The sequence below is a fragment of the Ammospiza nelsoni genome, chromosome Z (assembly GCF_027579445.1).
Source record: "Ammospiza nelsoni isolate bAmmNel1 chromosome Z, bAmmNel1.pri, whole genome shotgun sequence".
Classification (NCBI taxonomy): Eukaryota; Metazoa; Chordata; class Aves; order Passeriformes; family Passerellidae; genus Ammospiza; species Ammospiza nelsoni.
In genome coordinates this window covers 53,854,058-53,881,607 of record NC_080669.1, presented here as the reverse complement: position 1 = coordinate 53,881,607, position 27,550 = coordinate 53,854,058, and the positions used below count along the sequence as shown (strand labels likewise).

The following is a 27,550-nucleotide window of genomic DNA, read 5'->3' as shown; positions in this document are numbered from 1 at the left end:
TGAGTTTCTGAGCTAGGGAAATACTTTTTTTGTTCACTGGAAGAGGCTTCTCTGAGGTTGGAGATCTGTTCACTACCTGTGGGACTGTCTCTTCCAGCTGAATACTGGTTAGACGAGTTAAGCAATGCCCTTAAAATTGGGTGGAGACTGTCTCTGGTCTCGTGTCGTCCTCAAGTTCTGCTGTGCCTTTTTCCTCCACCCTCAGTGAAGAAAGAATCAGGTTAGGGAACACTTAAATACTATTATAATCCCATGGGGCTTGACAGGATGGTTGCATGATGGGTGTTCCATTCTGCCATGTGTGCTGATGTTATTGCAAAGCCATCTTTGAGAGGTCTAATGGTCATTGGGAGGGGTTCTTGCGTAAGAGAAGAGAGCAAATATTAATTTTGTCATCAGGAGGGATGAGAAGGAGGATCCAGGGAACTACAGGCCAGTCAGCCTCTCTTCAGTCCATGGGAAGGTTGTGCACCAGCTGATCCTGGAAACGTGTTTCCAAACATGTAATGGACAGGAAGGTGAGTGAGAGCAGTCAGAAGGGTTTTATGAAGGGGATGTCACACTTCAGCAAGCTAATAACCCTTTACAATGAGGCAGCTAGCTTGGTAGATGAACAGAGAGCAGGCGATAGTATTGACCTCAGTAAGGCTTTTGACATTGTGTTCTATGGTAAAAGGTGACAAGTATGTGTGGAGAAGTGAGCAGTGAGATGTATCCAGAACTATCTGAATGGTCAGGTCCGCAGGGATGCAATCAGTGGCACAAAGGCCATTAAAAAGAAGCTGTTCCAGTGTACCCCAGGGTTCACTGCTGAAGCCTCTGCTATTGAACATCTTCATTGAAGTCCTGGACAGTGGAGTAGAGTTTACCCTCAACAAGTTTGCAGATAATATAAGAAAGGGGAGCTGGCTGATACAAGCACTTGATGTTTGGTCTGCTGCATGGAAGAATGTGGGTAGAGGATTCTCATGAAGCAAGGGGAAAGTGTGAATTTTCTGGAACAGCAGCTGCATATGCCAGCTACAGAGAAGGACCTGGGGGTACTGTTGAACAGCAAGCCAACGTCGAGCCAGCGATGTGTCCTTGTAAGGAGTAAAGTGAAAATCTCTGTGCAATATTAGGAGGAGTGTTGCGGGTGCGTCAAGGGGCGTTCAGTTTTGTCCTGTATGCAGACTTGGTGAGGCCACGTGTGGAGGTGTCACCCTTCCAGGATGTGTAACACTGTTACAGGCTCTCTGAAACAAGAAAAGGTGAGGCTTGGCGGAGTTCAGTAAAGCACCACAAAGATAATAAACAGACCGCAGTATCTTTCCAATCGGCAGAGGCTGATACTTGGTTTGAAGTTCTAGGGAGGTAAAAGTTGGCCACTAGTCTTAGATTGAAGTTTAAGGAAGTACAAGTTGGCCATTAGTCTTTCAGAGTTATCTTTGGATGTTATGTTTTAATTTTTCAAGTCCTTTCCAAATTTAAAATTAGTAAGCCATTAAACTCACTTCTCATGTAGAACTCTGTGAAGATGCAAATGATGAGGGAGACTTTAGTTTTGTTAATACTATTAATGGGACTAGAGACTCTCGGTACAAGAGAACTGAAATCCCAAATGCTTTGATTACATCTGCTTTCTCTGCCCTGCCATCTTGCAGTATTTCAGAAGGTGATTTCTTTTGCCCTGCCATCTATGGGCTCTCGTGTCTGCTTACACAGACAGTGCAGAGATTGCCTCCAGCTCAATTCTCACAACAGTCACTTTTCTGATTCCTGTATTCCAGAGATGCTCTGTGGCTGTTTTCAGTGTTGTGTAAATCTTAAAGGGAGATTTATTTTTTAACGCTGTAAAGGTTTGAATAATACAATTAAATCTAGAAGAAATTCTGGGTAAACAATTGTCTTTAAAAAGGATCACAAGTGATCAGGTGAATTATGTTTTTGTGTAAGTAGCCTTTGTTTTCATTATACAATTAAGGCCAGATTAAATACTTTTGTCAAGGAATTTGCTATTCTACTGTGTCATTAAAAGCAGTGCAGAAGACATTATATGAGTTTCTACTATGTGATAGTAGTCTGCTTACACAGTAAATTTTCTACAGTATGAGCTGGAGACTTTCTTATTTTATTTTTAAAAAACTTCATTTCTTTTTATTTAAGATCTTATTTTTACTTTATTTGTAATTTATTTTTAGTTTAGTTTATTTTATTTTTCATTTTATTTATTTTAAAGCTTTGTCTGTGCTAACTGTTTTCAGTGTTTTACAGATGCTTGGCATGGGGAAAAAATAGTCTAGGTCTGTGTTCATGTCTTACCCTTTTTCTTCATAACATTTGGCAGCACAAGTGCTTCCTGGTGTACTGCAGCATTAGTGAGGTGGTACATTCACACAAATTCTGTCTGTAGTGGCTCTGCAGTTACCCTGTACTGACTCTGGTATGTCACTGCAGTGTATTCGCATTTTGTTGTGCTACACAGAGATACAATCTGGAGTAACAGATGCCTGCAGGAGTTCTGCACTGTGCATAGCCTGTGGTGCTCTTGGGCTTCACTAGGGGTTGGAAAGTAGTGCCATGTACTCCAGTCCGCCTGCTTGGTGGAATTGCCCCGGAGTGAACAGCATGAAATCCATGACTAGCATGGCTGTGGTGGCAGCTGTCCCAAATTTAGCACAAATGGTGTGAGAATGAGCAAGCATTTTGTTCTGCCTGTGTCCTCCACCCTCCTCCCCCTGGTAAATAAATAGAGAAAGAAACCCCAACTGTTAAAATAAATTAATCTTTACTGCAAGAAGTTACAGAACTTTATTAAAATGTGACAAATTGTGTTTGTTAGAGCCAAGATGTACTCCATAACACTATTTCAGCTAGTTTGTTTATCTGCATCTCCTTGATCTGTGTATTATGAACAAGCTTTGCAAATGAAACTTAAATGCTAGTAAGTTTGCTTGTACCAGTAATAGTGAATAGTTCCAGATAAGGTGAAAATTTTAGTATTGAGATGAAGTTTGAGGAAGCACTTTGCTAAAGTAATCTGAAAGCAGGCTAATATAAAATTTCATGAATAGAAGGGTATTCTCTGTTTTTGTATTGTGTTGAATTCTATTTATGTTATTGCAGGAAAAAACAGAATTTTACTTACATTTTAGTTGTAATGGGTGTTCTTTGTGCTTAAAAAATTCATTTTTTAAACTGTATATTTATTTCAAATAGCAGAGGAGAGAGAAAAAAGTTGCTGGAGAGACATCACACTTGCATGGTTAGCACTGAAAATAGGGAAAAAGTGGATTAGCTCTTACAATGTTACTTTTGTGTAATGCACCATCCTGCATGCTAAACTCTTTAGTTACAATTATTGGGGTCTGATTTAGAAGTATAATAGAAATTGACAGGTTCAAATATTTGTCTAAGTCTTAAAGCTATTTCAGAATATTGTTCTTATGATTTTCAGGACCATGTGTCTGTCCACCTTCAATCTACTGTGATTGATACCCTGTGATTCTGGTGGTGTATTGGATTAACACATCTCCTTTCTTGCTGAAATTTTCTCCTTTAAATGTTCATAACCACTTTTTAAATAAGTCTTATGTCTTCATTTTGTGAGGCAAAGTAAGCCAGATTCCTTAGACATTTCATGTCCCTGATCCCTGGAATAGTTTGTTATTGCATCAAGTAAAGTGTTGAATCCCTCTATTGTTGTTCTTAAGTGTGATTTCACTTGTTTTATGTGAATTTAAAAAGAAAAATGTAGAAGTGTGAGGAAAATTGACTATAGTCTTTACTGTTTGATTTCTTAATTAAATTTGGTAAGTACAAGATAAACTAATGGTACTTGTTTTGACTTAATTTTTGTTGTTTTTGCAGGTTTGGGTGTTGACCCTAAGAGTTGTTTCTTAGCCTTTTCCCAGAAGTCTTGACTTTGTTTCATGCAGTAGCTTTCTGATTCCCTTTTTGTAGCATGTTACTTATTTTTGTAAGACAGAGACTATACATCAATTTTCCCCAGATACTATGCAGATTACACAAATTCATTTAGAATATAGGGTTTCCTACTGGTTTACAACTGGTAAGAAATAGTTTCTGTCACAAAAGGACCTTGTTGACTCAATCATAAAAAAAGTCCAGCCTAACCTTTTCTGTGCGTTGGTTGGGTGTATTTGGTGAAGTCTTATTTCAGCTGCAAATGTGGCTCAGAGCAGATGATTGAGTAATATTTATGATAAATCTCTTCACTGTATATCATCTGGAATCAGCTGTTCATTATTCCTTCGCAGTCAGTACCTTATTATTGAAGATCATACTTCATAAAACTTCAGAATTAATTTTTATTTAATTGAATATTGGATTAATTACTGCATGTTACTTAAAGCAAAATTCTTTACAGACTTCTTTCAGATCCTCCCCTCAAGATGTAAAACTTAAGAACAGGATTTCTTTCTTCGCACTAAACTATTCTATTATCCACAACACAGCAACACATCACTTTTATCTAAATTTATGGGCTATGGAACACTTTTGTTATTCACGTCACTAAGGTCACTACACTTTACTTGAATTGGTCACAAGAGGCTATTGCTGAGATGAGACAATAGTTTGATCAGTCTGACTAAAGACTTTTAAATGAATTTGAGTGTTAATAGTATGAGGATAGCCATATTTCATTATCTTTTTCTTTCTAGAGTTGTGCAGCTCTGCTTCAGTAGCTGAGAGTCTGAGCCAAGTTAGCTTTTACCACAGTTCAGTTAGAGAATGGCAGTTCAGATAGGGAATGGTGACTTAAACATTCATTATGAATTTTGGGCCTGCTCTTTTGTTACCAGGAGAGTTTCTGAAAGCACTAGAATTGTGTTTGACTCTGTGGTGTTTACCTCACTAGGCTTACTTCTGTTAATGCTGGGAGTGCATCAGCTGCTTTATTAGTTACTGAACAGTGTTTGTGTTGTGTGTATGCAAGAGAAAACTTCCTGGTAGATGTATAGTTTCATGTCAGTAATAAAAGCAATTTTATGCTACTGACGTTTGTTCTATTAAAATACTTTAAATGTTGTTTTTGTTTAATTTAAAAGTAGTAGATAGTATGTATGCAACCTGAAGAGAGGTTGCAAATGCTTTTGTGGACACAGAATGTAGATGCATCTCTGACTCTTTGGCATATCTTAGGTATGGACCTGAATAGCAGGGAAAAAAAGGTAGAAAGAACCTTTTTAATGTTAAAATGTGTTGCAGTATAATTTGATAGTTGTTGGTCCAGCTGAAGTTGGAAAACAAGCAAGAAATGCACTAGTGTTGGCAGCCAAGCTGATCACAAAGGGTTTAAGCTTAGTAAATCCTGCCTGTGGCAGTGGGGGTGCCTTGCTGACATCCCATTCTTATGTTTTGTGATCTGTTTTCAGATTTCACATTTTCACCTTTCAAAAATACCTTCCTGAGAATGAAGAGTACCCTAGAGCTATCAAATATGTGTCAGATCATTTGAACAGAGATCATACTTATAATATTTTTTTCTTATATATAGGTCAAACTTGTTGGCAACATCAGAAAGCTGGCAGCTGTAAGAATGCTTATGAAACCTGGTAAAATATGGAACCAGTAACTTTAAGCTGGGTAGACTATGTCCTCTAATACAGTTTTAAAATATCTTTTCCTGACCTGCCCTTTGTTTCCCAGTTTATTATGTCTGGGATGTTTGTGCCTATTCAAAGTTAGAAAGGTTTAATAATGAAAGAACTCTCTGTTCCCATGTCTAATTGCTGGACCAGGCATATGTACAATTAGGTGAAAGAAAATATTTTCTTGACTTAGGCGTGGAGTATCACAGGAGTTGTTTTTCATGTTAGTGCCTAACTGCAAACCTCTGAGTTTGGTCAGATAGTTTCTAGAAATACGTCTGTGCTTTTTTTCTTGCTGTTTTTTTTTGTTAAAACTATTTGGAAGAATTAGCCCTAAAAGTTTGTCTTTTATGGGTTTATTGAAACTTACATATATATTCTGTTGCTGACTTGGCTCTGAGTACTGTGTAGTTTTGGTGCAGGTCTCTGCCTTAACCACTTAAGTTTATTTCTTTCTAAGAAAAGGGCTGACTCATACGACAGAGCACAATATCAATTTTTTTTCAGAACTTTTTTAGCTGAGAACATGAGGAAGACTTGAATCTGCTTCTAGAAAAATTTTTGCATGAAGAAATAGGTAGCCACTGTTGGTAAGCTGTGGGAAAAGCTTATTATTTTGCAAAATACCTTTTCCAGACCTTGGTTACTTGGTGATCATGCAGTCTTTTGTGCAAAGGATAAAAGGTAAGTATGATAGTGAGTTAATAACAAACTCTTCTTGTGGCAGTTTCATAAATAATGTTAGGAAGCTTGACTAGTTTTCTAAAAATGTTAATATAAATCTATGAAGTCACTTTGTTAGTGGATTTTCTGTGCTGTAATTAATAGCTGATGCACAAATAACTTGGTGGTACTTTGTGGAATCTTTAAGTTCTCACTTAGTATAAACCTAATCTTTCTTACTGCTTTTCAGACTGTAAGTGCCTGTCTGAAGACTTTGTTGTTGTTGTGTCAATCTTTCAGTACTGAAAATCTGTCTTGATAATTTCTGAAGATATCATGATTCTTCTGCTTGAAGAGAACTGTGTCCAAATGAAGGGGAATAAACTTTTTTCTTGCTGGAATCTGCTCAGATTTGTTGTTTCTTAATTTAACATCTTTTGGTTCATTTGTAAACATATGCCCTTTCGTATACTGTTGCTGCATGGGATACATCAGTAAAAGTGAATGTGGTTCCTTTTAGGAAGAGAAGCCATTTCTATGATGGTTCATTGACTCCAGAATTTTGTTCATTTATATTTTACTAGTTTGATATAACTGGAAATACTTAGAAATTTTCTCTGGATTTTTTTGCTGAAGTTGGTGTAGGAGTGAGTTGAATGACTTCAGCAGAGTAATTTTAAGTTAGTTATTTGGGTGAGACATATCTTTAACCTTGTCCGTGTTTAACTGTACTGATTGTACGTCCTACCCTACAGTTTATCCATGGTATTGGATGTTCCAAAAAACTTAGATATGAGCTCACGTCATTAAAAACAAACAGCAGCTCAACTAAGTACAGTCTTACACTAAGTCAAATCTAACAAATCTATTAGACTTCCTTTTAGAAGCTGGAACAGTCTTGTCTGTCGATGGAAATGTGCAGTAGCCTGCAATATTCAAGTTCAGGCCAGAGAACAACCATAATTATGAGTTACCAAGTTCAGATTCCACATCTCTTACCAATACATTACAGCAGCCACAGATTAAAGTGAATTATATCTGTGCTCAATAACAGATTTGCACTCTGCTGTGCAGAGATGTTGAATTCACATTTATTTGGGCCTCCCTATAGAATGTATGTGGGTGTTTATTATGTTTTCACTAGCTGGATTTCTAATAGCATGTATATCATACTTAGAAATTTTTTGAGTCATTGACCATTTTGCTGTGACTAGCTGCAGAACATGGTTTGGTTGTCCTAGTGTAATTCAGGAAGTGTTTAATCCATTTCTTTCCTGTCTCTGCTGCAGTTCAGCTTCAGGTAATATAGTTCACATTACCTTGTATTCTCTTGCCTATTGAGAAATATTTTCTTACCTGTAAGAAGAGTGTAGGGTAGAAAAAGTATTTGTGGGTTTTAATAGTAAACCATTATGTTCTTTGTCCCATTTTCAAGCTAGAGAATTTTACTGGATTTTGCTACTCTGGACATATAGACTCTGTTTCCATTGAAGAGAGGAGACATAGAGTCATTGTGAGGTTTGTAATGAGCCCAAGTATGTAGGTTTTTCATAAGGAACTTTCATATGGCCGCTGAGACTTACTGTTAGGGATTAATGAAAAATATCAGCTTCTAGGAATAGAATAGCTTCTAGTAAAATAGCTTGCCAGGTCCCTTCTAGATAGTACCAGAATGTATTTCAGCGAGCTAGTTTTGCCATAGTGTTCTTGATCAGACCTTACACAAGATGCTTCATCCCATTTATAGGAGGAAATAAAGAAAGAAATGTTACATTTATATTTTCATAATTCCTGTGATATATTTGATTTATGTGACATTTTAGTAATAAAAACACAGATATGATGCTGTAAATGATATGATGATAGATTCTAAATCAGATCTATGAGGAAAACAATACAGGAAAACAGAAGTGAAATACTGAACAAAAGACAAGAAGTGTAATCCCCTTGTATTTTCTTCTGATTACAGGGACTTGCCATGAGGTGCTAAGCCTTTTTTCATTGATTCGGAGAGACTGGACCTAAATGGCGCAGCATGACTTTGCTCCAGCCTGGCTTAATTTTCCTACTCCACCATCATCAACAAAGGTATGTTTTGTATTGTTGTTTTGAAAAGGCACTCTCATTATTAGGGAAATCTAAATGTCATAACCTCAATCACAGTAAAAATGCCAATCTCTTCATGAATACTGTGGTGACAGATGACTGCAGTAGAGTTTTTTGCTTCAGCAGCTTAGTTCATGGAGAGAAGCGCATATCTGGCCTTGGCTGTGGTTGGTTTAAGACTGCCTTCTTCAGGTGTTTAAACTTAAATACTTTGTGTTCCATGCTAGAAGTACCAAGACAAAGCATGTTCTTGATGTTCTTGTTTCTGATTTTTAATTGTGTCCTTTAAATTTTAAGGGAGTATTATTCTGTCATCCAAGTGATTAAAACTATGCTTTTTTGGAGTCTCTGAAGTGGCTCTGCAGTTGATGGTGAAATGCTTGTTGCTGCTGGTGGAGCGGGGTACTTTCATACTGTTAGACATCTCCACGCTGTTTAGACTACTACTATGGGACAGCTTGGAAATGGGAAATAATAATCTCTTAATTGTTAGAATTAGTAAATATTCCTGGAAGTCTATCTCAGAAATGTTTTTTCTACTCTTTCTTAATTTGTGCAAATGCAGAAGCAGAGTCAGCTGTGGAGATTAAAACTCCTGTTATTTGTTTCCCTATTTGTAGACCTATCTTCATTATAATAGTTTGAATTCAATATTTCTAACTGCTGCTATGAGAATTGCTTTGTTTTTTTTAATATAGAAACTTTGTGCAGTCTGTCACCTCCATGGAAAATGCTTGGCCTTGAGAAACTTAGGGCAATAGGCTTTATGGTATTGTTAAATGCGTGGGGAGATGGCAGTGTTAATTGTGTTCCTAATGCTTTGATTCTGTATGTCTGCACAAACATAAACACATTTTTTTTAGTCAGGTCATTGAATGTCCTTATTTATATCACTTTGTTTAAGTCTCTTCTACCCTGACCTAGCTAGATTCTTTGTTTAGTATAGTCTGTTTCTGGGAACATAAAGCCTATCTGTTCCCGGATACATAGTGTCTGAAAATCCAAATTAAGAAGCAGTCTCTTTGTTTTCATTCTCTATGATTTCTGATTCATTCAACTCTTTTTATCTGATTTTTTCAATGTAATATGTTTTAAATTGGAAAAGTATCTGGAGCTTAATTGATGTGGTGTCACAATTGCAAAACAATCTTCACTACATATTTAGAGAGTCTGCTGCAAGAGCTTTACCTGCATGCTTTATGTGCCAATATAGCAGAATAAAACAAAGTTTCAGAAGTACTCTAGCACCACTAGAATATATCTGAAGTATGGGTTATATTTGTCACCTCATTTCTGATTTGTGTGAAATCTTTTTGCAAGTGCATTTTTCCTTTCCTCTTCGATGACTATTTGCCTCATGGAGTTTAGTTAGATTTTCTCCTCTTTCAGAAACTCCATGTTGTATGTATTACTCTGTTGTAATATTTGTTGGAATGCACCTTATTTCCCTGTATTACCTGCTTCCTCAATGATGAGCGTTCTGTGATACACAGCCCATTTGGATTTTAAGTGCTTGAAAAGTCTGTTTGTAGTTCTTAGTTTGCAGAATAAGATTTGTGATTCCTCCACAAGGCAGGTCACAAGTGTTGTGGCTCCCTGTCCCTTCTATTTCCTAAAATAGACTTATTTTCTGCTGTATATGAAAAAAGCAGAAGAGAAAAGCAGGAGATGAAGAGGAAGGGGCGAGGAAGGCAAGGTATCTCATGTTTCATGCACAATGGAGCTGGGGTGAGGCTATGGTATCAGCAACATTTAAGCATTTTAAACATTTGAGAAGTAGAATCTGAGCTCTGCTTAGTCAATTTTTATATACCTGAGATGTGATCACTTTCAGAGATTACACCTATAGGAACCTTGTTTTCCCCTTGAGCCCTTGGTAGTTGAGATGTTTTTCCTTACATAGGTCAAGGCTGGCATTACAGAAACCTGCTACCAGGAAACTGTGATGGTGAATGAGCTTTTTAATGTGATATACAGATTGTAGCTTGATTGAAATCTATCTCATCTATTGCTTCTGATTTCCATTTAACAGCAAGCTTTTCTCATCTCTCTGTCAACTACACAGCAAAATCCACCTAAATAGGTGTGTATCTGTCACTCAGTGGGTTTTGTCCAGGTCTGGAGCTAAGGTGTTGTGTTGGTGCAGTATTACAGATGGGCAGCTGGAATGGGAAGGTGTTGTGAATAGTGAAACCATTTTGGGACATGGACAGAACTTTTAAGAAAATATTGCTGTGAAAAGGGTATGGGAACATTGCAGATAGATAAAGGCAGTTTTACAGCTCTCTTTTACTTCTTGTTAGGCAGCTAGACTTCCTGTATTTCTTAAAATCTATGTTGTTTCTATCCCTTTTTCTTGATTGGCTGAACTGAGTCAGATAGTTTCTCAACTTACAGAAGTAATCAATACATTTCCTTTTGATTACGAAGCTTACTGTCATCTCTGCCTCGAGAGGCTTCATAGGCAGGTATCTCCATCATGTGGGGAAAATGCAAACTGCGTGATCTTTGCACACAGTTCAGAAGCGTCGGATTCCTGGTAGCATGTACGACTCAAACACAACATATAAAATGCTGTCAGTTATACTTTGTAAAAACGTTGTTTTGAAGGTCATACAAAAAAAGAAAGTTGAATTCCAAAAACAATCTTTAGAGGTTGTTGTATGTAAATGAACACATGAAGTATCTTCTAAAATTTCACCTAAGATTGGCAGATCTAGTGCTTTCTGAAATTTTTGACAGCTCAGTAAAAATCTGTTTAAGGATTTTCTTTCATGTAAATATTTAGATTAATTTGGTAATTTTTGAAGTACTTTTATTTTAACAATTTTTTGCAGTCTTCTGGTCTTGCTCTCTCCAAGGAGAGTTTGTCAAGTAATTCATGTCCCATGTCTCAGATTGAGAGGGTAGTCCCTGTACATTTGACTTCTCAAAATTAACAGTCTAAAAATACCTGCTTTGATTTTTGTCGACATGCTTATTTGAGTTTGAATTTTAAGCAGTGAATATTGAACAGCACCTTGAGCTCTACAGGGGCGTTTTCCATAGAGATTTGGGGATCTTTTTTTGTGTGTGTGATTTCCTGTGTGGGTTAGGTGGGAAAAAGGAAGTAAGTTTAAAGGTACACTCAGAGAGAAGTTATAAGGAAGATATGGGTTGTGTAAGGAAAAATGTTTTTTGGTTTAATCCCTTTAGGTATGAATTCTAGTCAGGATGTAGTTTGATTTCTTGGTGCTGTTTTCAAGATAAGATTTTAGTTTACTACTTCCTACTGATATATTAAAGATTTATTTCTTTAAAAAATTTTTAATGTGTGCTTATAAGCTGAAAATTTGAAGTATCTTTGTGAATCTGGGCACTTCTGATTCTAGATTTTATTAGTATTTCATAACTACTTGTATTTTCCTTTTTAAATTGTAATAATGACAAGATTAGTGAATTAAGTTTTGTTTGAGTATAGCTGCCTGGGGTGGAAGGGATTCCTTGCTTTCTATGGAATGCCTGTATGTAGTCTCTGAAAATCCAGATTAAGATCCCAGACTTCTTCTCAGCCTTCCAAGTTGTGATCTTCTGTCCTTTCTTATCTTTAAAAAAAAAATTTCTTCTGCTGCAACACATGTCACTTCTGCTCTGTTTTGCTGCCAAAACAAAGTAGACACTTCTTACCTTGTGTCACAGGCATGTGACTTAAGGGCTGTTTCAGTGTCCTGGATCAGAAGATGCAGCTTCCACTTTGTTAGCCTGAGAGATGGTGACACAGTTCTGCATGAGAGGACTGCTGCATTGTCTGTCGTTCAAAGTTCTTGTAAGAATGAATTATATACTGTCAACAATGTGCATGTTACAGTTCTGATGATTAAGTTGTTAGCAACCAGGTCTACCATTTATGCTCCTTTGCAGTCATCACTGAATTTTGAGAAACATTCTGAAAATTTTTCATGGGCTGAGAATCGTTATGAAGCAAATCGCAGAAGACACAATTCTTCGGAAGGGTTTGATCCTAACACTGGAAGGCCAAATGGAGGTATAATTTATGGAACACTGTGAATATGTTTGTGTCATTTCTTTGTAGCACTAGCTAGAAAGGAAGTCTGATGATGACAGCTCATGTGTGCTAAATGCTTTTTCTGCAGTGAAAGAGAGGTAATGGAAAGACTAATCTGGGAGAGGATGTGAGCATAAGGGTTGGCTAAAGTGATGCAATTCCAGGTGTATTTCTCTCTTGAGTAGAATACGAGTGTTGAGTTAATACTCTAGCCAACAACATATAAAATGAGTAGCCCGAAAAAGGGGTTGACTTGTTGTAGCATTGGCTGGCTATTTTCTCTCTGGCACTGTTTTGTGAGATCCTTCCCTGCTGCTTATGTGAATGAAAACTTGTTTCCTATGCTATTGTATCCCAGTGTATAGAGCTTGTGATTCAACTTTTTTAACAATTTTGAAGAGTAAAACATTATTTTAAAATGGTTTGTAATTACATTTATTTACAATTTTAAAATCCAAGGGCATTTTGGACGAAAAGAGAGGAATGGCTGGCGTTCACAAGGCAGAAATGCTCCAGAAAATATAAACCAACGTGGAGGGTACCATGGTGGAGGTTCCCGTACTCGTAGCAGCACCTTCCATTGTGGAAAAGGCCAGGGACTGCGTGAAAACAGTGTACTTGGTAATGAAACCCAGAAAAAGGAAGTAAAAGAAGTACCCAACCAGTTTGAGGCTGAGGACTTCGTAAGTAAATTGTAATTACAATTAAAAAGGTTTCATTTGTCTGCAAATACCATTTTGTCCATTACAAGTCGCTTTATGAGATTTCACCAGTTTCAGATCATCATGTAAGGAATTTTCTGTAGGTAAGGGAGTGTTGGTAGTTTGTCTAATAACTTGTTTCTCATTTTATAACCAGATTTTTCACTATATGTTTATTATTGTTAGTTGTGTATTTAAGTGAAACTACAGTTGGATTCCTATCTGCTGTGGTACGTGTATGTATTAAATTCTACACAGTTACCTTATTGGAATCTTAAATAGTAACAAAAGTAATTTTCATGCCTGTGGCCTTTGAGCTCTGATGCTTTAACCTGCAGTTGGGATGTAAGGGGAAGGGTGATCTTACTCTTTGAAGAAACATACATGGCTGGTTTTTTTGCTTTTTCTGCTGCTGTCATATAATGGCATTGGCTGCTGCCTGAGATATTTTGTTAGAGAAGAGAAACAAGTAAACATTTTCCTGTTTGGTTCCTGGGGGAGGTGTTTAGTCTGTCAGCAGAGGTCATGCTGCTGGTGTTATTGTGATTCTTTAGTTCATTCATCCCACAGTTCAAGGGTCACTTTTTTTAAAAATTACTTTTTAAAAAAATTTACTTTTTTCTTTCAGCCATCTTTAAATCCTGACTATGAGAGGGAACCAAACCAGAATAAATCTCTAGCTGCAGGTGTGTGGGGTGAGTATTTTTGATGTTTTTAAATGCAAAAACATAGCAGATATCTGTAGCTGTTTTATTTGAAACACAAGCCTCTTTTTAGAATTCTAAAAGTATAGATTGAGAAGATTTCAATATTATTACAATGTAGGTATCTTTTTGTTAAAGGGTAGCACTTCCATATGCGTATCAGTTAGCTAGTCTGTAGATGCTACCACAACTAATACTCTTTCCCAGGACAAGTATACGTCTTTTTTTGTAAAGATGTCAAGAAATCTTCACCTTTATTTTCAAGAGGAAGTGCAATGAAGGTTGGTCACCTAAATAAGTGGTATTGATTGCTAGCTGAAGGCTTTGTAAAATGAGCTGGAAGAATTTGGAGAGAAACCTGGGAGAGCTGGAAGAGTAGTTTAGCTTGCAGAGATTTAAGGTCTCTTTCTGGAAGAAAATGTCTTATGCTGTTGGTTGTGTTTGTGTATTGTTTGTATGACAAATACAATCCTGGGCAGGGGCATTGAGGAGACCGGTAGTCTGGATTGTTTTCACACACCTGAGTGTGTGGTGAACACTTTACAATTCTGATGGGCTTTATGTTTTCAGTTGTTTACCCCAAGAAGGTGGTAGCTTCAGATGGCAGGGGTTTTAAAGTAAATGTACCCAAAATACGAATATTTCTCTTTATTTAAAAAAAAAAATTAAACATTAATTTACTTGTCTACTTAGACTACTGCTAATACTGAGATTTTAAAGGTATTTTAATTTGCTGATTCTTTACTCATACTTGAAGTATTTTTTGCATGCTAAAGTAATATTAGATATAGGCCAACCCCCTCAATATAAATATCCAGTTGCTGCAGACCTTTACAGCATCATAAATAATTGGACATTTTCTGGTTTTCTGTTGTTAGCAGCTTTCATGTGATAACCTATCTTTCAATAAAAGAGTCTTGTTTTGTAATTGAAAAACTGAAGGCTGTTATTATTCCCTTTAGAAAGAAAAAATTTTTCAGGATAGAGGAGTGTTACAATCCCTTCTAATATCTGTTTAAAACATAGACATCTCTTCCATTTTACGTTGTGTATATGTGATGGGAGCCTGTAAATATTATGAAAAATCTTGTCATGAGATTTAATGAGAATTAAACTTACAGTTGTGATAACTATTTTGTAACATCTATCTGCTAAACAAAACAAAACTCATGTATTCTTTTAAGATAGGGTTTGTTGGTTTTTTTTTTAAACCGAGGGTATAGTGAAGTAGAATTGCTCGCAGAGAGAGGAGATAATCCTTGAAAAGGCTCTTAATGTTGGAATGCATGTACAAAAAAAGATTTTTTTTTCTTTTTGAAAATTTTAGAACTGTTTTTAATGGATGTTCCTTAATACTGCTAAATGGCAGTTTCTCTAGTTTGAGAGCTGACTAATTTGTATGTCTCCTAATTTGTTCTCCAATGAACATGGAATTTTTTTCCTGTTATGTCCATCTGAAGCATGGAGCTAGAGAAACTGGTCATTGCCATGGTCTAATGTGTAGTGCACGTATTGTCTCATGTTTATAGAACCTCAGTGCAGAGCTCTAAATTGAGCTGTTAATAAATATATAACTAATTATTCTTTAGGAAGTCTTAAGGGGAATATGAAAGCCATAAACTCTTGTGAAGTTTGAGTAACTATCAACAACTAACAGTATTTTGATTGTAGGATTACTACACAGGAGTCTCTAGAAATGTGTAGCAGGTTTCTTTGAAGAATATATTTTCTTTTGAAAAGTGCAGTTCCTGCATTGCCAAGTGAAATATTTTTAAAATGATGACTGTAGAAAATGCAACGGGAACCTGTGTTTTTCCAGGTTTTCACAGTATGTTATTTGTGGAGCTAATACTGATTTAAGTTCCTGATTTATGCCTGTTTGCTCTGAATCATATGGCTGTTCCAGTACCTTATGAAATAAAAACTAGTGAGTTGTGTACACAGGCACACACAAACACACACAGAGACATATCTATATATATACACACTTCTTTTTTTCTTCCAGAGTACCCTTTAAATCCCAAATCTAGATCTCAGAGAATGCTGGTCATTAAAAAAGGCAGTACAAAGGAACTGCGGATATCTGGATTCCCAGTAGTGGGAACTCTTCACTCGCAGCTGGTAAGGAATGGAACTGGCACAAGTGTTTATAAAGGATTAGTCCCCAAACCTGTAACTCCCCCTGCAAAGGTGAGTATTGGATACCAGTGTTACAAAAAACATGCCTAGAAAAATCATGCTATGATTCCAAGTGTGTTTATTTCATCCCTGACAGTACCGTTCCTAGATTATCATGTATTCAACACTTGAAAAATGCAACACACCCCAAAAATGAATAGAAACAACTTTTTTTTTGCAGTTTTCTTTTTAAATTATAATTTCGTTCTCTTTGCTTCCCATCTACCACTTTTGAGAAGTGCAGCAGCTGTACAAGTGAGAGTAAAAATGCTGGTTTAAACTTATGGAATAGCAGTCCCTTTTGTATGTATGATTTCAACAGAACAAAATTAGGTACATTGTAGAGAAATATAGAGAAATATAGTCAGCATAATATTACCTTCAGAATTTATCCCAGTTATAGACAGAGATGACATTATAACTTAGTAGTATCATTCTGGTCTGTTTCCAAATGCAACTTTCCATATGCATAATCAGAATATTCTGAGTTGGAAGGCACCAAGTCCAGCTCTTAAATGAATGGTCCATATGGACTTCAAACCCACAACCCTGGCATTATTATCACCAGTCTCTAACCAACTGAACTATTCTCACTGGTTTAATCTCTATTTTTTTGTTTCAGGAATTTTTCTGAGCTCTTGGGAGCATATGGTGGATTAGTTCTTAACTCTGTAACATTTTTGAATCTAAAATAATACTTTCAGCTGTTGAAGTCCCATATTTCATTTTTGATACCTCAAATATAAGGATCTTAATTGTTTTGAAATTTTAGTTTTTATATAAACAGCATGAACAGTATTTATGAGCAGATGAATTGCTCATAAACAGCCTCTTTTCCACAAGAAAACAGATGTTTGCACTACATTAAGGTTGCAGTTATGATTTGCTTTTGCTTAATCATTTTTCTGAAGATTCTTGAAAAGAATCCTTTTGTAGTTAATGACTCTTTACTTCTCTGTTTAGCCCACACAGTGGAAAAGCCAAGCAAAAGAAAATAAACTTGGGAATGTGTTTCCTCATGAATCTGCATATGGTCCTTTCAAATCAACTGTCAAGGCATTTGCTGTAACACAAAATTCAGTGAAAGAGGTAAAGTAGTAGCTGTAATAAAATTTATAAAACATTTAATTTGCTTTAGTGAGGATGGCCAGTAAATTTTATACAGAATTGTATTAAATACGGGTTTTTTTGGAACTTAACGTTCAGAAAAGGTGGAATGCACATCACTGGCCTCAAAATACTGCAGTTTCCTTTGTAGAATAAAAACCCACATCAGAAAATACAGCCTGATGCTTTTAGACTTTAAAACTGCTAAAGGTGTTATATGTTTCAGAAGGTCCACTGTTCACTAGCAGTGCTCCATAAAGCTGCATCTCTGGGTTTACATCTGCAAACTGTTTATACCAAAATACAGATCTTCCCTCTACTTTTGACTGTGAATATATGTGAAATCTGAAAGAACAGGTACTTGTGTCTTTAATTAAAATTTTTCTGAATGAACATATTTCTAACATTCTTTCTTTTTCTGACTTCCTTTACTAGTGTAATCGGTCAAATTCTTCATCCCCTGTTGACAAATCTGGTCAGCTTCGTTTAACAAAATTGACAAGAATGCGGACTGATAAGAAGAGTGAATTTTTGAAAGCATTGAAAAGAGATAGAGTGAAAGAGGAACATGAAGATGAGAATCATGATGGACAAGAGAAGGTAATTTTGTTCATACTTGCTGTAGATCCAGTAGGTTTCAGACAAATGATAAACTACTTCTAATTTTGCTGTAAATAGCTGTTGGTCTATAGATCCTTAAATGAAGGAAAGGAATTACCTTTGGATTAATTTAAAAACATTGTTCCAAGTACTACTCTTCCTCCAGTGCTGGTTTGTAGTTTCTTTTTGTCTTTCTGCGGTATCTTTTAGTGCATGTTGATGACTTAAGTACTTGTGTGTCTTTAGCAACAATAAAAGAAGATACATTAGGCTTAGTAAACTAATCATGCATGAATTTATATTGGAAAAGACCTTTGAGATCAAGTCCAACCATTAACAGTACTGACAAGCCTGCAAGTAAACTGTGTATTCAAGTGTCACATCTAAATGGCATTTAAATACCTCCAGGGATGGTGACTCAGCCACTTCCCTGGACAGCCCATTACAGTGCTTGACTACCCTTCCTGTGGTAGAAAGTCTTCCTATGAAGAAAGTCTTCCTGGTGTCTAACCTGAATCTCCCCTCCATCAACTTGAGGCCATTTCTTGTGTCCTGTCAGGGTGTTGGCCCCACCTGGTCACAGCCTCCTTTCAGGCAGCTGTAGAGAGTGAGAGGTTTCCTTGAGCCTCCTTTTCTCCAGGACAAACACCCCCAGCTCCCTCAGCTGCTCCTCACAGCACTTGTGCCCCAGACCCTGCCCCAGCTCCATTGCCCTTCTCTGGGCTCTCTCCAGCCCCTCAGGGCCTTTCCTGCAGTGAGGGCCCAGCCCTGGACACAGCACTGGAGGTGTGGCCTCAGCAGGGCCCAGCACAGGGGGACAATCCCTGCCCTGGCCCTGCTGGCCACAGCATTGCTGATCCAGGCCAGGATGCCATTGGCCTTCTTGGCCCCCTGGGCACAGCCTGGCTCATGTTCAGCTGCTGTCACCAGCACCCCCAGCTCCTTTCCAGCCACTCTGCCCCAGCCTGTGGAGCTGCCTGGGGTTGTTGTGACCCAAGGGCAGGACTTGGCACTTGGTTTTGTTGAACCTCACACCATTGGCCTTGGCCTGTTGATCCATCCTGTCCAGACCCCTCTGCAGAGCCTTCCTGCCTTCCAGCAGATCAGAATTCTCACCCATTTTGGTGTCACCTGTAAACTGACTGAGGCGCACTTGTCAAATCATTGATAAAGTGGTCAGTAGAGAGCCCTGGGGAGCCCCACCCATGAGCGGCTGCCAGCTGAATATGGCTCCACTCACCACCCACCACTCTCTGGACTCAACCATCTAGGTGGTTTTTACCCAGTGAAGAGTGCCCCTCTCCAAGCCATGGGCTGACAGCTTCTGCAGAATCCTCTGGGATACTGTGTCAAAGAAAAGGTTTTATTGAAATTTAAGCAGAAAACATCCTCATCCCCTAAGCAGTCCCCTGGTCATAGAAGGTCTACCTTCCTTGGTACCACGGCAAGTCTGACATGCCTGTAGTTCCCTGGAATCTCCTTCCAATACTTTCTGCAAATGAGCATCGCGTTTTCCAACCTCCAGTTGCCTGGGACCTCTCTGGTAATCCGGGGCTGCTGGTAAATGATGGAAAGTAGCTCAGTGAACTGCTGACTCCCTCTGTGCTCTTGTGTGAATCCCACCTAGTCCCAACAGACTTGTGAAGGGCAGTATTTCATACCCTGGCTGCTGGTTATCCTACAAAACAAAAAAGTTTGTTCTGCTTCTCAATGCTTCTCAAACCATTTCCTTTCTAATTAGTGTTTAGGTAGCCAGAAGTTCTCTATTCTTATCTAATCAAAGGAGCAATAGCTCACTATATGCATAAACCACTGGTTCTAACTAATTGAGAGCTTGAAGGCCTATAAGGCTGGGTATAATATGCATCAGGTTTCTCTCAGTCTGAATTTATTTATGCAGTGTTCGATTGATACTAGAGAATATTTGTGTCACATGCTACTAGCCACCAAGTTATCATACCAGTTATCATAGTCCAGGTGAAGATAAGTACTTTATTATTCAGAATGAGGTGCTTACAAGCCTGTTTGCTGTAAATGAGTGGTTTAAAATGTCTTATTAAAACAAAAAATCCCATAAATTAGAAATCAGCCAGATAAACAAATGGTTTTGAGGAAGTGATATTAGACTTTTGAGATATTAAAAAGGAAACAGTGCCAGTGTACATTGCTGTTAAAAGTGAAATTGACTTTACTGACCCTGATCCTTTTTCAGGCAAAATGCAATTTGCTGTAATGGGACTGTATAACTTAGCTGTATGTGTCAGCTAAGAAAATCCTACATCTTTTCATTAGGTATTCTGTGACTGAGTACCCTGAAATGGATATTGGGGATAGCTTTGTTCATGTGTTCAGGAAATACACAAAGATTTTGATTTAAGATTATAAAGATCTTAGGAACCATCTAGAGATTCAGAATTATGAAATAATGAGGCAAATTGTACTCAGCAGCTGAATCACACTTGGAAGAAGCTGGTTTGTCCTACAGAACTGCTTAGTAAATTTATAAATTTTTCTTGGTATTATGTGACATATTCTTCAGGCATATAATGTAACAGCTGAATGTGTGTTTACTGGGATATGTGTTCTTAACAATATCTTGCTGACTGTTCTAATATTTCTGAAAGCAGACAGCATATGAGTGGGAGGGAAACGATGGTTGTGTTGATCCTGTGCTCTAAAGTATGATTTCTTACAGGTGCAGAAGATTGCATTATTTCCTCCTGCTATGGGTAATGCTGTTATATGCTCAGTTTAGGGATTTTGAGAAGGTTTTAACTAATAATGATTCTACTCTTCTTTGTTTTTACAGTTGGTAAGACTTCTGAGGCTATTCGGCTCATTCATAAATACGAATTATGGGTTGCTGAATGAGTAGAGTAGAAAGAAATACCTCATGTTTATAGACTAAAGACCTTTTAATCTTTGAGTGAACCTGAACAGTTGTCTTTGTAAATAAATTTTCTTCCTGATTTGTATTTAATGTCTAGTAATTTCCAGTTGGTGTTCACAACAGCCTGAGAAGCTAGGGTTGAGTGCATGTGTGTAAGTGAGCTTGTCTGAATTTAAAGAGCAGTCTGCAGTCTTTCTGAATTCATGGCAGAGAATTTGAGGTATGGGTGTTGTGACCTGTCCCTTAGACTAAGTAAACTTGAGAACTCATATATTTTCAGACTACTTCTGCCACATACAGCTCTGATATTTACTTAGGAACAATAAAAATTCAACAGTCCATTATTTCTGTAAGTATGAAGAACAGCTGAAGTACGTTTGAATTTTAATATACGTATGAAACTTTGAAGGAAAAAAATTTGGGGAAAAGCTTGTGAGGTGCTTTCTGCACTATTTAATCAGTAGTGTATCTTAGGAATTCTGTAGCATGCAGGTGTTGCAAATGCCAGAACAGAAGTGAAGTACCTGTGAAGTACAGAGTCTCTCCATTTAAATTTAATTTAAACTAAACAGAACTACTGAATTGCAGCACTTCTGGATATGTACTTGTGGATGGAATTCACTTTTACATTTTTTAATGTAAAATTATTTTTGTATTTAGGATGATGAGTCCTTCAGCTTCCATAACAACAACAGTTCTCATCGTGAGAGAGATACAAACCGAAACTTTGAAAATGAGATTCTGCAGGAGAATGGCAATGCTTCAATTACACCTCAGCAGATCATTCAGTCTTCAGCTTTCCCTCAGGCAAATGTTCTTTCAAGCTCACTTGAGGCAGAGCATAGGTATGTACTATATAAAACATAGAGTGTTTCTTCATGATAGCTGAGCATGTTCATAAATTCTTGCTAGTGCAGAAGTCAGAATCTGAAAACTGAGAAAGCATATAATGTTTCTTGACTAATGTAAAATTTATCTTTTAGACATGTACTGATTTAACATGAGATATACTTTGTTTCTTAGACCTGTGTACTGATTTACATCCAATTTTTAAGTAAAAAAAGTTTATTTCTTAATAAAGAATATAGCAAACTACATAGTGATTTCATCCCTCTGATTTTGGTCTAGGTGTCTGGGAGGAACAATACATGTAATTGCTGTTTGAATTGAAATATTTTAAGTGCTGCATCTATATAAAACTTCAGTGAGCTTTTAATCATTATTAAAGTAGTTAATTATTTTTGTAGCTGACTTGTTGACACTATTAGTGATATCACAAGACAGTCCACTGGAAGATGAGAAAGTAATTTCATGAAAGTGATTGAAACAATTCTATTATCCCAGTAATCCAACTGTAGTAGTATTTGGTAGATATGAGAATTATGCTGCTGGATAATCATGGCCCAGTCTTCTGTCAGATTCTTATAGTTTAGAGAGATTTTTTTTCAGTGATAGTCTGTACATTGGACTAGACAACTCTTAATTTTGTAATGTGTGTAGAAGAAACTTTCATTTCCTCTTACTCCTCCTGAGGATGAAGAGTACAAGGCACCCTGCTCTGTTCCTTTTTTCCCACCATTGGCAACATCACTGCCATAAGTGACACTGTGTGGGATGAGTTCTGTCACTGGAGCATTGTGGATGGGGCAGGCTCCTCAGGAGGCACAGACAGCAGGAGAGGTGGGGGAGTGGTGTTGTATCTAATGGATGGGGTGGAATATTTGGAGCGTGTGGCTGGTGATGGCATGGTTATTGGGCCTCTGGGTAAGGATTAAGGAGCAAACAAAAGCAGATGTCATTGTTGGAGTCCACTGTAGGCCACTCACCCAGGATGATGACACTGACTGTCCTTTAAGGAGTTAAGGAACACCTCTGAATCAACTGCTGCTGTCCTAATGGGGGACTTCAACTTGCCAGATATTAATTTGGAATAGCAAAAATGGAAAATGGTGCTCGCCATTGTAGGGAGAAAATCTGTGACTTTGAGAAAGACAGAATGTTCTTCATCCAGAGGATAGTTGGGCACTGGAACAGGATTCCAAAAAACATCAAGCATGACAGAGTTCAAGTGTTTGGGCAGTATTTTCAGCCACAGGGTATGATTCTTGGGGTTGTTCTGTTCAGGACCAGGAGTTGGATGCCACATTCTTTGTGGATCCCTTCCAACTCAGGATATTCTGGGAGTTTGTGAAATCTATGGCCACTAGAGGCTCATGATTTTTTGGCTGGCGGGTGGGAGTCAAATCTAACTCTTAGTTTTTCAATTCAAATTACTTTAAATAGTCTTGTTAGGATTTCTGGGCAAATGTCTTTCTTCTTGGGTATTCCAGAGAGCCTGTGTGTCCATACTGCCACAGTGCTTTGGCTGTGAACTCAGCACACATGTGGACAGATGTTGTGGTAAACCTTTTTGTGGTAAATTGCACAATGGGTCACCACCTTAGCTCCCAGGTTACTTTTGCATGCCTAGTAAAAGTATTGGCACATTTGGTACAAAAAGGGCTTCCTTCCTGCTGGGGAAGTTTCCAACGTGCAGCAATCCTGTTGGTATCAGGTTGGCTAATCCAAAGTAATTTTTTTATGTAGTTCATCCTTCTAACCATTCTAGAATGGTGTCAGTTTAAAGGGACAGTGGTGCTAACATTACAGACTGTTGCTTTAAAATTAGTTAGCTATTAGCCTAAATTTTACTTATATTAACAGAAGCTCTGTAGCTGTTTACTTCACTGAATGCCATGCTTATGTCTGAGCTTGCTTGCAGTAAAACTGAAGATCAGCTAACTGTCATTGAACTGCATTGAGCATTGTGTTTTTCTGTACAATATATTCTCTTAGAGTTTTGGATGACTTGATTGTTCCTACCTGTTGTGCTTTCCAATTTGGTCCAAATGCAACAGAGGATACGATTTCTATTTCTGTTACTGTCCTACTGACTTTTTTTTAAGCAGAGTAGCTTTCTCCTTCTACAATTCCAGGCTTCTGTTACAGTTCTAAAAATGCAAATTTTCTCAGTGCACATCCACTCACTGTATTGGGATATAGAGTTCTTTGTGGGGAGGATTGTGTTGACATTTTTTGCTGCTATCTGCCTAAATGAAGTGCCTGGTATGTGGTGTCAGCTGTGAGTTTGTCTTGCTATTTTAATATATTCACTGTTTTTTAGCTCTTAAGTGTCAGTTCTGGCATACATTTTAGAAACCTTTTTGTTTTTTGTAAAATAACTTTAGTCTGTTTTAATGTTTAAGGTCAAAAGATACCTGGTTTACCTGAAGAAGGTGTAATCCTTTTGGAAAAAACTTTGCAGCAAGCAAACTTAATGCCTTCATTGTTAAATGTCACAGTATCTTCACCTTCAGATAATCCCTGTTTTTATACCATCTTCAAATGTAAAACCACTTTCTTCCTGCTCAGATACTGCCATCCTTCTTTAGGAACTAGCCAAAACATGCTGATTACTGCATCTTTGTATATCTTAAGCTTAGTTACGAGAGGAGTCTTTCTCCTCATTTCTTCCCCTTATCCCAAAATCCACTCCTAGCTGTTTGAGCTGAAAAACCACCATGTGCTGTTGGCTGAGACTCAATTGTAAAGAAACCTGACACAGCTCTTGATATTAGCGTGTGGTATAAAAAATAAATCACATGAGGCCGTTGCATTCCATTGAGGACACCACCAATATTCCTTATGCTTTGCTCTGCTTTGTTATTCAGGAAAACCTGCAGAGTCCCTCAGTGTGTCTTTGTCTCTTCATATTATTCTCAGGGGAGTGAATACATTGCTGCTTCACTGACAGCTTTAAGTTATGTTAAGAAAACACATTCTTACTGTTCTGACACAGATCTCTTGCCTTAGAATGAAGGTACAGTTTTCACCACATATGATGGTTGGATAGGGTCATCTTTAAGGAACCTGAAAACTCAGCTTCTCTGCTTTACATAGCTTTTACAAGACTTTGAACTCAACTTATGTGAGAGTTTGTTTAAAAAAAATACTGGCTGATTAATCAATGCATTTGTTACAGGTCTTCAGACATGTATGTAGGCAGAGCTTGAAGTGTTTGAGTGTGTGTAGCAAATTCCTAATGTTGTCCTTCTTAATTTAAAGGTTGTTAAAGGAGATGGGCTGGCAGGAAGACAGTGAAAATGATGAAACATGTGCTCCACTAACTGAGGATGAGATGAGGGAGTTTCAAGTCATTAGTGAACAGGTAAAACTAAGTTAATTTCCATTATAAACCTGCAGTTAGTTACCCTTGATGCCTTCCTTTGAGGAGGATCTGCAGTAATTTTGATCATTAGGGATATTGCTGTTGCAGTACCATTTCAGTACTGTGCTTTTGGAAGTATAGTTGCTTCAGAAAAATTGGGTACCAATGCTGACTGTAGCTCAGGCCTATTCACAAAGCGTCAAGGGAAGGTTAAGGTGTACTTCCGGGTACTTTGACTATTGTTGGAGGTAGAAGTGCACAGGCTTTCAAGCTCCTTAGCTTAGCCTAAGGAAAGAGATTCTTCTTTCATTCTTTCAAGGTTTTTGTTTTTTCTGCAGTTTTCGTGGTACTCTGAGAGCTGCAATTTTTTTTTTTTTTTAATTGTGAGACATTTAATTTACTAGTAACAAAGTATGAAAAAGTAATCTAGACTTGACTTTTCCTTCTTTTTTTTTAATTTTTATTTTTTTTATAAGGAGTGTTGAGTATACCTGGTGGGGTCAGTGAGAAAGAGTCAGAAATGAGAATAGTGTGAACATTTGGTAATTCAAATATTATTTGAAATATTAATAATTTAATATTGGAATATTAAAATTTCAAGTGCTTGTTTTAGTGCGCGCATTCTGCATGACATTGAATATGCAGTAATTCCTTTCTTTTTTGCAGAATCAGCCGTTTCCTTTCTTCAGTATCTTTGAATTTCCAATTTCTGAGATACCCATTCCTGTCTGCAGCATCTCTTCTGGGCCCCTTCCCTATTGTCCTTTGCCCTTCTTAGCACAGATGTTTGCAGCACTGTGGGAAAGGGGACTGGATTGCAGGGAGAGACCATTTGGGAGAAAGGATCTCTGGGGCAAGATGTGTGGGGACATGGATGAGAGCAGGGTGAGCTCTCATTGACTGCAGGAGTTCAGCACAGCTGGAGACACTGGGATACAGGTGGCTGGCCAGAGGTGAAGGCTTACAGGGGAGTTATCCTTTCTGTGTACATATGAAAAGCTGTGGATCCAGTGTAGCCCAGAGGTGAAGATGCAAAGAGTACTGAATTGCAGCAGATTGTTGTGTTGGCATTTTCTTTCTCTAAATGTGTCATGTTTTCACATTTCAGTTACAAAAAAATGGCCTTCGGAAAAATGGCATTTTGAAAAATGGCCTCATCTGTAATTTTAAATTTAGCCCCTGGAAAAACAGCACTTTCAAACCTGCTCTGGAGAATGAGGATTCTGAGACAAGCAGCAGTGATACATCAGATGATGATGATGTGTGAAGACTTCTGTAACACCTGGAGAAGTCCATTTGTTCTTGTGAAGATTGGGGATGTTTTGTCCAAAAACAAAAATTGTCATTTATGTAGTAACATGCCCACTACAGAAAGAATAATGGGACTTTCCTCTGAAGGAAGCAAGGAATTTTCTGTTGGGTGTGTTGAAAATCATTATAAGTTCTCTGTAAACGAATGTCGTAGAATGAGGCCTTGTGTTGACCCAGTGTTGACTTCCATCACTGAAGCATTTCTGATTAGCAATGTGACAATGTTACAAATCAGACTTTCTCACTTAATAATAAAAGCAAAGAATTGTGTAATATCTTGCAAAGCTTCTGTCTTAAAATGTCTAAGGAAGAAAAGGGCAGCTTGTCACAGTGTTTTGCTTGCCAAGTCATTTTTTTCTTACAGTGGAAATCAATGAGTCCGCTTTGTATGCAAAAAGGGCAATGTAGCATGTTGGCTAAAATGAGCAAAGTGCACTAAAACTCTTCCTTAACTGAGTTGTTGAACTGTTCTACAAATAACTGCTCTTTAGCCATTGGTTGTGTTATTGTTGTTATTAATGGCAAAAGACCCTGATGTTACAGTTCCAAATTTCTAGAATTAACTTTTAAATTGAAGGCTTTAAGGAGTATAGCAAGACCCTTATTCTCACAGTGACTTGTGGGAAAATAAGCAGTTTGATTTTACTATTCAACATGTGGAAAAATCATTACAATGACTGGATTCGTCCACTACATGGGAAATAAATGATTTACAGAGTATTGCCTCACTGCACAGCATCACGGGTATTGTTTTTAAAACAGCTAAGTTAGTTTGCATTTATATTACATGTACTCTGGCAGCAGTGCAGTTGTGCATTTCAGTGCAAGGTAAAAATACTTTCATCACTAGATCTTGCTTTTATAGCAGCAGAAGTATATGTGTGCAATAGCCACCTCTTTTGCTTACTCAGTGTAAGACTTTTTCTTTGTGATCTCACATTTAAAAACCAATATTGTATTATTTATAGTTTTAGTTGGTTTATTTTAGTTCTTTAAATGTTGTCCACGGTTGTGCAACCTGTGTAGCATTAATTCATAAGCACAACTGCTCTTGGGGATGTTGCATAAGTTTATAATATAGCACATATATATATATGTGTGTGTATATATATATATATATATATATATAGACACTTCCCTGTCAAGATGTTTTTGAATTCTACTACTTCTTATAGTAAATTATTTGCAGTTTAGAACTTGAAAGCAAAAATATTTATAAAGTTGAGATTCTGTCCATATTTCTTTAGGAAAATACTTTTTTTATAAGGTGGCATAAATTTTGGGCCAAATTTGGTATGTTTCTCTTTTTTATTTATTGTTAATTTAAACAGATATTTCTTTTCAAGAGGTCAGTTTTTGTATTAGAAGCTGCTTGCAAATGTTGATGTAGTTAATTTTGGCCTGGTGTATTTAAATACTCAGTTTCTAATCTAAATTTAAGAGG

The 27,550-nt window shown here is 37.3% G+C and overlaps 1 protein-coding gene across 5 annotated transcripts in view; it reads left to right on the top strand.

Annotated features, from left to right (window-relative positions):
- The window catches only part of GPBP1 (GC-rich promoter binding protein 1), a 35,213-nt gene extending 8,834 nt beyond the window's left edge, over positions 1–26,379 (top strand). For 2 of the 5 annotated variants that reach the window (XM_059492151.1, XM_059492150.1), the window contains 10 exons: positions 8,227–8,345; positions 12,264–12,387; positions 12,868–13,091; positions 13,738–13,804; positions 15,819–16,003; positions 16,955–17,080; positions 17,534–17,698; positions 21,249–21,433; positions 24,693–24,795; positions 25,904–26,379. In XM_059492151.1, the coding sequence (XP_059348134.1) occupies positions 8,283–8,345; positions 12,264–12,387; positions 12,868–13,091; positions 13,738–13,804; positions 15,819–16,003; positions 16,955–17,080; positions 17,534–17,698; positions 21,249–21,433; positions 24,693–24,795; positions 25,904–26,062 (1,401 nt within the window). In that variant the 5' untranslated portion in view covers positions 8,227–8,282 and the 3' untranslated portion in view covers positions 26,063–26,379. Of the gene's footprint in view, positions 1–471; positions 519–6,071; positions 6,279–8,226; positions 8,346–12,263; positions 12,388–12,867; positions 13,092–13,737; positions 13,805–15,818; positions 16,004–16,954; positions 17,081–17,533; positions 17,699–21,248; positions 21,434–24,692; positions 24,796–25,903 lie in introns of those variants that run through there. The other 3 variants (XM_059492154.1, XM_059492152.1, XM_059492155.1) reach the window with 3 other exon arrangements.
- The last annotated feature ends 1,171 nt before the right edge of the window (positions 26,380–27,550 follow it).